We start from the raw sequence: 11862 nt of genomic DNA on the forward strand, positions 1-11862 counted from the left end.
GGATACTACCACCCAGTCACTATTTTCTAATATACCTCCTTATTATCTTACAAATTCTTATTCTTTGACATCTTTCTCATTACTACTATTCAGCTAGATACCAAAGAGGGTGCATTCTGATATACATTAATTTATATAGGTCTTTCTATTGCAGCATGCTTAAAAAAATAAATTGGCAAGCAACCCACTGTAAAGTCTTTAATGACTTCAAGAGGTATTATATCAGATATTCACAGCAAGTATGTTGTAGGAGGAGAAACTCCTGTACAGGAGTTAAGGGTCAGATTTGCAGGAGTTCTCATCCAGCTGAACCAACAGTAATATGTATTGTTACGTATGTTAAATATTTCTATGTGAAGGTCCCAGCTTTACTTCTGTAACTTTTCCAAACTTTACCATCTAACTTGGAGCTAAACTGTTAGGCTGTTATAAGACTAGTGATAAAAACAATGCTTTCAGCATCTTTTAAGTACTCTGAACAATTCCACATTCTGTGCCAAGGAATAAATAAGACGACTGTAAGTAAAAGTTGAAGGGGATAGAGAAAAAAAAAAAAATCAGGCTGAAATACATGGGAAAACAGAAACAGAGAACTACGCCACTAAAAGCACACCCACCTCCAAAATCTCGATTATAATAAATTTTCCTGTCTGATCACTTCTCCCATGTTAGTAAGTAGCTTAAAGACAGAGTGATAATATGCCATTTGTACTCCTACAAATTACTCTTTTTGCTCAAATGGCACAGATCTAGAGTGTGCTGTTGATTAAGCTTTGTATCACAGGTGATTACTCATGCAGAACAATGATATAAGACATACTTTTCTTGGGTTGTTTGATTATAAAACTAGAAAACTGCATATTAAGCACTATATGGAAAAAAATACTAAGGTTTGAAATACAATCACAAAAAAATGGATTTGAAGCATCCTATGAAACCAGAATTTAACTCCCTCTCAGGTCTCGTTATGATTTATTACTATTTGGGTACACGTAAAGAGCAGATTAGCAGAGCATCTTTGAAGCTTTGCATCTTCAAGACAAAGAAAAAAACATAGGCATTTCTCCACATTTTTTTCTTTAAGACAAATACAAAGTTAGTTTCTGACAGAGCAGATTTATCTCCAAAATCTCTCCAAAAGTATGACTAAATAAATATAAACAAATTAAATACAGCAACTTATAAATGCCACACAAGTAGAACAGCAGATTTAATTGTATTCCATCTGAACTTTTTTCAAGTAACTGTAGGAGTTTCTCCATAGTTCTTTGAATATTTTCCAAAGAAAACCAAATAAAGATATTTCCAAGTTGCAATAAATGTTATTTATAAGCTAATGCGGTAAGAATCAACATTTTTTAGCAGAGTATAGGTTATTCTATAGCAATTTTATCCAGTGAAATTACTGATGATGCAATTAAACTCTGCAGTCAGCTTTTTGCTTTAGTACTTTTCCCAAAGATAAATCAGAATATTACAAAATTATATGTATCTACTCTCAGCCATCAACCGTGTCTTTGCTTAAAACCAGAGGAAAAATACAATACGAAATATGGTAATGAATCAGTATGTGATAACAACTGTAAGCAAAGAGAAGAAGAATGTAAGTATCAAAACCTTAAATGGTAATACATTAATAACTTTTATCAATTTTCTAAAATGGAAGATACCACCTCATAAAATCCCTAAAATGATAAGTATTTCTATTGTGAGACATACTTGAAAATTCACTTGAACCACTCTATGTATTCACAAGTTATGTGAAAAATCTTAATGATTCTACTAAAGTCCTGTACTGAAAGGAAGTCAGAAAAAGGAAAAACATTCAGTAAATTTCTTTCAAGAGTATGCATATGGTCAGGGCTTGTTTATACAGCAATACTTGACTGGCATTACTATAGTGTAAGGAATCCTTTTTGCCAAAGCTATGAAGTAAAACATTAATAATAAAGGATTTACTTTTCAGTGGCAATATTTAGTGGCATTGATCATATTAATACAGAAAGAAAATATTGTGTTGCTGAAAATAAATTTTACTATTCATGAATGGTATACAGCCATAGAACACCTTAGCAACAACAAACTTATTTATTATCTTTTTGGGAAAATTATCTGGAATGACAAGGAATGATCAATTATATAATAAATGTAAGTTGTCAAATACCTTCAATTCCCTGCCTAATTTTGAAGGAAAAATAATTACGCTTCCTCTCAATGTCATTATTTAAAAATTAGCATTTAGAGAAATCCTGCCTAAGAAAAAAACAAAACTGCTGTAAAAATAGTGACATTGTTTTAGCAGCATAAAACAAGTTCACATTTGGAAAACATATGCCTAACTTCTATGTATATAACAAATGAAAAGGTAGCATGCAATATTACTGATAAAGGCATATCCTCACCAAAAAGTTAATTCATGCCAGGAAAAACGGCAACTGTTCCCTAAGGACTCTCATAACGAGAGGATGAATGTAACAGGATAACAAGCAGCATGTTCTCACATCAAAGGGAAGATAGCATGGAAGAGAGATGCTATTCATATGGAACGCAGCAGTGGATCAGCCCCCCCCTGCTGAGACTTCTGCTGTATTCCTGGAGAACCACCAACACCCCGCAGGTGAAATCTCCCCCACCTTCCTTGTGCTATAGCATCCCTTTTAAAAACTATCATTATAGCAGAACAAGGGGAGTTGAAGGAGCTTGGTTATTTTCCAGTAATGCCCACAAAGTTTCTGTGACAGATAGTTATGCCTACTGAAGCATGTATACATACACCAAGCACAGTTAAGGTTTACTATGCAAGTCAAATTAGATACATCTTATGTTCATCAAAAGATTTCTGGCTGTTAATACTAACACCAGTAAGACAGCTTTCATAAAAGCTGACTTCCAACAATTTTATTAAAAGGTTAAAGAATAATATCCCTTTAAGTTGTGATTTATGTTGCAGAGGAAGAGGTCTTATAGGACTTATTTTCCTACACCTTAACAGAAAGAAAAAAAAAATAAAAAAAGGAAAAATAAAAAACAAACCCACACAACTTGTTTCTGAAAAAGATACAAAAATTCCTCTAGGGCTTTTGTAAAATGAACATGGTAAGAAAATATTTTGAAAGAGTAGTTTCTCATGTATCTCAACTATAATGGCCTGAAGAATACTTTAATTAAGTTACTGGCACAAACATCAGATACTAACAAGTGCTTTCTGTGGAGCTGATGCCTAAAACGAGTCTTATTTCTAAATCCAGGCTTATCGAAAAACAAAAAAAACAAAAAAAAATCCAACAGATGTGTCTTGATAAAAATTTAGTGGTTTAGAAAACACTATAAAGGTATAAAATCTCCAAATACTAAAAAAAAAAAAAAAAAATTAAATGCATGAATCTTGAGAATGAATTGATATAAACAACGTACTACAAGAATATGGAGAATCTACATACAGAGATTGGGCTAGATGACTTCCAGAGATGCCTTCCAACCTGAACCTATTCCAACCTATTATCTTACTATTACTTCCAACCTATTATCTTACTATTAGGAGGTGCGAGATCACAATTAATTGTAGTCATACATACCCTAAATGAAGTAAGAAAAAAAGAGAACTATTATCCATAGAAGTGGAAATTGAACTATCTCTGAAAAATACTGTAATGAAGAATAATGTGATAAACCTAACTGCTTGTCATGGAAGACAAACACCATATGCATGATAAACTGAAAACTATTCTCATGATAGCTTCACAACACAGACTGTGTTCAAATCTAAATTATGAAAGGAGGGTTCTATCTTAGCACTGATATCACATCCGGATGGCTTTGTGGATAATGAATATGAAGAAATTGTTTATCTTATGAAATAACATAACTAATTTTTTATAAAATGTTTTTGGAACTTGTGACATGTCACCAACTAATTAAGCAGGAAAAAATCATTGAATATGGGAATATTCAAATTCGCTTTCACAAGCAGGGACAAGATATATTTTCTACTCTCTCTAAGAAGCTGCTTAAGGTAGTGATGCAATCATTTCAAGATGCATAGCACATCATTTCACCCATCATAGAAGCGCTATGGTCGTGAATGAAGTGTTAAAAGACAGATTAATATAAAATGCCAAATGCGAAAGCAATGTGGCTTAAATAACACAGACACTAGATAAAAGGAGGCAGATTAGGATACAGAATGTACAGTAAACAGAAGATAAATAAAAAGTGTAAAATATAGTCAAATTCTCAACCCTTATTTCCCTACACAGCACATTATCGTCATCTCTTTCTAGCTGCTTTTCTTGCTACAAAGCTTGATCTTTGTAAAATGCTTTCCTCCAACATTTCTGAAAATAGTCTAAGAATATGCAATCTGATATTATCCAATTTCACAGTCAACTCCAATAAATTTCTTTGCCTAACAATGGGATGTAAAAGTATTCCATACAGAAGAAAGAAAAATCTCAATTAAAAAACCTTTGCATTGCCAAAAAGCCACTGGTACAGTATGTCCATGCAATTTGAGAAAGACTCATTGACAAAGAAAAAAAAAATAAAAACAACAAAAAAAAGGGCTTACAAAATTATACTAGAATGTCTATTTGGTGTATTCTAACAGAAGGCTAGGAAATAGGTAATAGGTTGAATGCTGAGACTCCTCCTTCTGAAACAGTATCGTAACTGTTACGAAAGAGCTATTCAAATACTTCACATGGAAGAGTGAAATTACCACTACTTGAAACTAAAATGACCTAAGAATTTTTCCATTTTTCAAAGAGAACTTCAGAAACTGAGGGAAATTTCTCTATGTAAGCTAGCGTTTTGTCTAGGAGATCAGAGACTCTGAAGAGTCTAGATCAGCTGAATAAATCAATTTTGCAGATATCCAGAAGTAATCATTTCAACACTGACTGATGTGTCACTGAAATTTGCGTCTTCAAACCCTTCAGGAAAATATTTACGTCAAATTCTTCAGAGGAGCTTTGGGGACATGCATAAATATCAGCGCTCACCATCTGAAGCAGATTTGTTTATCAAATTACAACAGATTGTTATGGAATGATTTTCTTTGCCTTAAGATATTCAGAATATTACAGTTGAGGAAATTTTTCTACTCTAGTCATGTGATCAACTGTTTTCCAGGTAAACCATGAGTTTTCACTATTACAGAATATCTGAAATTTAGTCTCATCTCGCTCACCTAGTATTATGCAGCACTTACAAGGCTTTTCCAAAACTTCTGTTATTTCAAATTATTCAGCTTGCCCAAATTCCTGGCTTAAAACATTATTTATTTTAAAATCTTTTTACTTTTATTATTGCAGCAGCATCACCTACAGTGTACAAAGTGAACCAAGAAAAGAATTTAGAAGAAAAACCTATATTCCAAAATAAGTGTATGCAAATTTCTTATGTGCTAGAAAATGAGCTGCAATGAATCATTAAAAAAATGCATCCAAAGTCCAAAATAACCAGCGATACAAGAATTTGTTGTACCTAAGCAGCTCTCAACACTGTTTTTGTCATGCGACAAGGTAAACTGACTTTCAGAAGAGCAATCAACAAAATACACCCAGTCTCCACAGCAATAAGAGAAATTAAACAAACGTTTAAAAATAACAAGTTGGGCAAGTGAGCATCTCTTAGATCTTGTTATAAAAGCTCCTTATCTATTCTTTAAAAAGGTATGTGCATGACAAATATCTGATTCACCCATATGTCACTGCAAATTCTAAAACTGTGGGGGAAGTGAGTCAAAGAAATATGAATATACAATTCCTATAACCTGAAACATGAATATTAAATGATGAAGTATTTGCATTGTCTCAATTGCTCTACATCACATGAATGTCAAACCCACTTATGCATATCTCTCCCTCCCTCAAAGTGAGTAGTTTGTTTTGATGTGTCATCAAAAGCAGAATTAGTTCTTTTTTTTTATTTTTTTAAGAAAGCTTTATATTTATGACTTTAAGATACTAGTTTTGCTGTGCAATAAAAAGCTTATAGGAATCTCAGTTGTGGTATTTTATGACTGACGCTAAGCACTCTGCCTGCACGTGCAGAAAACAAACACTTCTCTCTGTGATAAGGCACAGATTAATAATCTTATTTAACATTTGGGACAGGTTTGTTGTTTGCTATACATGTGAATCATCCCCAAGATCTTAGGCATCATAGGTTACTCTAGAGCTTATTTAGAATTGTAAGAAGAAAATAATCACACTATTACAGCAGCACTTACCTTCAAAAGCCTTTCTTAAGCTAAATTACATTTAGACAAGGGTTAAAATTCTTTTCCCTCACAATAGCTGTGGCACAAAATCAATCTGGAGGCAAGTTACTACTGGGGCCATATTGTTTAACACCTTCATTAAAGACCTGGATGCTGGGACAGAATGCACCCTCAGCAAGTTCACTGACAATAGAAAACTGGGGAGCAGTTGATAAACCAGATGGTTGTGCTGCCATTCAGAGGGACCTGGACAGGCTGGACTCAGACAAATCCCTTGACGTTCAACAAGGGGAAATGCAAAGTCCTGCATCCAGGGAGGAATAGCCCTAGGTACCCATATATGCTGTGGGCTGAAAAACAGCTCTGCGGAGGAGGAACTAGGAGTCCTGGTGGAAAACAGGCTGACCACAAGCCACAGATGCACCCTTTGCAGCAAAGAAAGCCAACAGCACCTTGCATTGCCAATGGGTCACTGCCAACAACACTGCCCAGAGGGGCCGGGAAGTCTCCCATCTGTGGAGATAGTCAAAACCTGACTGGAAGCAGTCCTGAAAAACCTGTTCCAGCTGACCTTCCTAGAGCTAGGGGGAAGCAGTTACACCACAACTACTGTTGATACTGTTTGGCAACAACTGTTGCTTATGATACAGTTGGAGATAAAGTGGTCAGCCATGAAAACTTGACAACAGGACAAGAAAAAAACATCAGCCCAAGGAAAACAAATTAATGCTTAAATAATGAGATGAAAGGAAGACAGATCAGATTAAAATGTCACTGAAGAAGATGGATAATCCATTCTTTACTGCTTAGATATGTGAGGGTACATACGGAAGGGTATCTGTGTCAGCAGCAGCTGACACTGACATATTTTATAATACTGAAAGCAATAAATATAGCCACAAACATTCCTACTCAATTTAACTGACACTAGGACCACTCAGCACAACTTCTACTGACTGAAGTAAGAACTTGCTGGGAGGAGAGGGGTCCCCATACTAAACTCAGTGTGGAACTGTATCTACCAGAGGAATACTGTGGAGTAATATTAAAATTAAATAGTCTCCAAAACAAGCTCTCACTGGGGCCAGGTGTGAGAGCTAGAACCCCAACAATTTATCTTGTGTATTTTTTGGGGAAAAAAAAAATCCTTATGTTTTACACATGCACCAAAGCAGCCATTTCCACTATTAGAATGAATATTTCATTCTTCTAGGACAAAAACATCAGTCAGTTCACAATAAACATTGACACAGTTAACACAGTGTTTCTGTTCCCCTCCTTGCCCTCTATATCAGATCTGAGGTTTGGAAACTACTGTTTGTAGACAGTGCTAGGTACTTCAACATCATTAAGAATATCAAATAGCCAACAAAGAAAACAACAAGGACCTCAGTATTGTGATTTGTTCCAGATTGGGCAGACAGCTATACCAATAATCTCCCAAATATCAAGTAAAACAAAAATTAATTTTTAAAAAAGAAGGGGGTGAGGACGGGGGCTAGAATTGAGTGAAATAGATATATAAAGAGATAAAAGTCTTCTTATATTTACCTTTCACATACACATATTCCTTTGTATCCAGTCTCATTATCTAACTGATGCTATTTTCATGGCTTATATTTCTTAATATTAGTCTAATTACTTTTTAAAATTAAACTTGTTGTTGTCATAAGTACAGCTCACTGATATTCTTTCCTCTGGAGCTATAACAGTGGTTATACTAATATTTTAAACTCTCACTTACTGTTAACACTTAACAAAACAAAAACCACAAACCCACTGAATTTGACAGAAAATCTTCCAGAGGTTTTTTTTTCAGCTTGAATTCAGCTAAAGGCCATGGGATTTTTCATCCCAAATCACTTACATTCTTCTGAAAACTAAACTACTTGAAAATTATTTTTTTCTTCTTTGCAGAATTTTTCATTCCCTTGTTCCACTGCTGTTACCTTTTATTACACTTTCAGTGCTTCTTACCGTGCCAAGGCTTGGACTTTTGTGGCATGTCGCTCTTCCTGTTCTGCTACTTTTCTTCTCCAGTTGTCCATTTCCTGCCTTAGTGCTGCTGAATGCTCCATCTCTCCATCAAGCAGATTTCTCAGAGATCTGGAATAAGGCAGCAGGCTCTGTTAGAACACTGCCAACATTACCTAATAATTAGAGAATACTCTACGAATCACAGAGTAGGTTGCCTGAATGATACCATTAATGTCATCCTAAAATTTTATTATTTAATGTAATAAATTCACCTGAATTGATTATACAACGATATGAAAAGCTACAAGGATTAAGGACCCAATCAAAACAGTTGTGCTTACTATTAATTTGTATTACAAACTCATCAACATGTCCAAAGCACAACTGTTATGGTATCTATCGTACCTCCATGCAGAAAGAATTTATTATAGAAAACAGCTTATAATCTGGTGTCAGTGCTTCAGTGCAAGTCCATCCATCTCAGGAATAATCTATAAGCAATATATTTACTAACAAGAGCAGGAGATAGGGGTCTTGTCTCTACTGAGAGCACTGCCATAGACCTCTGTGTGAAACCTTTGATGAGATAGCAAGGGTCAGCATGATGCATAATGGTAGAACCCAAAACATCCTGGTCCTTCTGCCAAAAAATGCAAAGCTGAATGAGGCAATAACTTGCAATTACTGGAGTAGGGAGGATAAGAGGCAGGAAAATGGCATCAGTTAGTAGTCAAAACATGAAAAAACCACTCACACCAAATTAAAATATCTACAGAAAAATGTAAATTAACAAAATAGCCCTTCTACAGCATAATAACAGTATGCCTTGAATATATTTGTATTTTCATTAATCTAATGATGTGTGTAAATAGACTAAATAAATACAATGTAGGTTACTCAGCATTTTAAATAAGCAACTTATCATTTTTGCATTTACATCATCATTTTGCCCCAAGTGAACATAAAGACACTCACAAATGACAGCCACTTTCAGCACAATATTGTTATCCATTCTACCTCTTTTCTGCACTGGAAGTGGAAAAAAGGAAATTTTCTGAATATTTGTACAATGACAAACTTTTACTCGTTTGGAAAGCTGTCTTAAGAGACCTTAAGAATCATTTGGTTTTAAGTTTTGGTTTTGAAAAAACTACAACTGGCAAAAGCTCCCAAGATACAAAGAGTTATATGTGATTCAAATTCAAATGAAAAATTTGATGTGCAGCATTACTCTTCAGAATCAACAGCTGAATATTGAATCGTTAAGCTTACCTTTCACAGACAAATAATAGATAGATCAAAAAAATTGCACAAAGGTTATGCATAACTTTACACAAAGGACAGTTTGTATTAGAGAACAGATTTTTTAAAATTATAGTGCCTCTTGACTAGAAAAAGAAAACTACCTATTCTGTTCTTCCAGTTCATCCTTTCTATTCATCATGGCCACAATAGCTTGACGAAGTTCATCTAAAGAGAAGGGACAAATAAAGGTGAATTTGTGTGTGTATTTTTGCTCATTTGAAAACTAGAAGTCATGTACATAGCGGCACTAACTCAGCATCATACTCAAGATGTTGCCGACATCATTTGCTATTCAGCAAAGCACAAAAAAAGATGCTCTTAATCTCATCGCTATTTAAGCAATCTTTCAAAAAAGGTATTATTTAATACAGTATCAGAACTATTGAACAAACCAGATTAGTCTGCATCTGGCTTTAATACAACTGTTGACAAGTTTGCCTGTGGCTGCAGCTGTTTTGTTTTAATCACAGAGGTATGGGACTACACCTTTTCACTACATGCATATTAATGAGATACACTGTTTGTTGTTTAACATCTTCAAATTGCTTGTTTTCCTTGCTTGAAATTCTGAGGAAATATATCTATTACAGTGAGGCCAGAGTAGAGATAGCGTCATTGCTTCTTCATGGCATTTCTTCTAAAGCTCGGTCTTAAAGACTAGCTTAAAGACGATGGGATTTTATGAATCTTGTAATCTATGAAAACCTTTGTATTTCCTACAAATACCTTAAAAATCTGTCATTACATTGAGAATAAAAATTATTTTTAAAAAATTATGACAGAAATTTAGAATTTTTAAAGACTGCTTTACTATTTACTATAACTTTACAAAAAAATATTAGGACTTAATCACCTAATCTAAAACAGATTCTGACTTCCAAATCTTGCATAAATACATGAAATACAACAGATCTTCGAAGATTTGAATGGCTTCTGACAAACATCAGGATGGATACATGTCCTAAACCAGATTTTTTTTTTTTTTCAATTTCATTAACAATTTCACATATGTTAATCAATAATTTCATGAGAGCTTCTGCAGGGACACAATTATGTTAAAATATCCCTCCCAACAGTTAAATGAAATGCTCCTTCATTTATATATATAATAAATCAGCCAATTCTGTTCCAGAAATATTCAAAGCAGATGTCAGCAAGTTTCTTGTGCTTTTACTGAAAACACACTATCAGAACTGGTATTACTTAATTTCTTCACGTAAGCAAAGTCAATGGACAACTTTTTTCCCCTTTACACTCAGTTCATTGATTTACCTGTATCTTTCTTAGTATTTTCTATAGTTACAGAAGTTTTGGCCAGTTCACAAAAAAAACTTAACATTGTCCTGTGGACCAGATTAAGTCTGCCAAACTCCAGTAGTGGACAATATGTGAAAGTTTTTACTACGTCAATCAAATATTCAGTGCAGACACCATACTTGCAGTCTGGCATTGGTAATTTGCTGGATTCGCCAGGGTTCTCGTATCACTTGAAATCAGCCAATCCAATTTCCTCATGCTAGATTTTTTCCAAAACATTTCTGCTTCTTTGCCCATGCAGAAAGTAGACGATTACTTTCCTACCCATTCCACATTACAGCTTGAGAACTGACATTAGCAAGAAACATTTCAGTAGGTCATTAGAGGCATTTTGCACTCCATTAATTCAGCACAGAAAGAATAATTATTTTTCTACAGCAACTTAGCATCTTTATATGAGTTCTCTATACAGCTATCAAAAAAAAAAAATCCAAATCTTGTAGAAAAGCCAAAAGTTAAATTTGTGGGTATTAAATACTAACACACATTAAAAAAAAGACTTATACTTTCTCCCTCGATAATATTACTCACATTCAAAACCAAAGCTGTGATTACATGGCTACTTTAATCAGTCTTCCTAAGGCTGTGCTTTTCTAGGTTACCTTAGCTATCATTGCTACCACCTCCCTTGTTCTGGCACTGGTATTTATACACACAGTGTCCTACCTCAAAACTGTTTTCAATTTTTTTTTTCTGCTGGGCTACTTTTCAGACAAGCAGTTGCTAAGTGATCTTACAGTTGAGTTTAATACTGTTACTGGCACAACGCACACAGCAGAAAGTGGTCAGGGCAGAACAGAACACCTTTTTAGTCAATAAGGACAAGGAATAAAAGGAATATCCTTTCTGGCAAGAATAAAGTTCATATTGCATTGAACTGACCAGGTAATCACTGTGATTCACATACCAATTGTAGAAAAACTTAGAATGGAAAGACTATATAGACAAAATTTGCTGTCTTCCATTATTTTCATTACTATTTTTCAAAAGATGGTCTATAACAGCTTGTATTGACTATCATTTATTTTGGGGGGGGGGGG

The 11862-nt window shown here is 34.4% G+C and overlaps 1 protein-coding gene across 1 annotated transcript in view; it reads right to left on the reverse strand.

Moving 5' to 3' along the window:
* The window catches only part of SNX29 (sorting nexin 29), a 125130-nt gene that overhangs the window by 84096 nt on the left and 29172 nt on the right, over positions 1–11862 (reverse strand). Inside the window, exons 12-13 of the mRNA XM_026859141.1 lie at positions 9607–9670; positions 8201–8329 (exon numbers count right to left, since the gene is read on the reverse strand). Of these exons, the coding sequence (XP_026714942.1) occupies positions 8201–8329; positions 9607–9670 (193 nt within the window). The remainder of the gene's footprint in view (positions 1–8200; positions 8330–9606; positions 9671–11862) is intronic.

This window comes from Athene cunicularia (genome assembly GCF_003259725.1).
Source record: "Athene cunicularia isolate RWA chromosome 14 unlocalized genomic scaffold, athCun1 chr14_part1, whole genome shotgun sequence".
NCBI classification, from domain to species: Eukaryota; Metazoa; Chordata; class Aves; order Strigiformes; family Strigidae; genus Athene; species Athene cunicularia.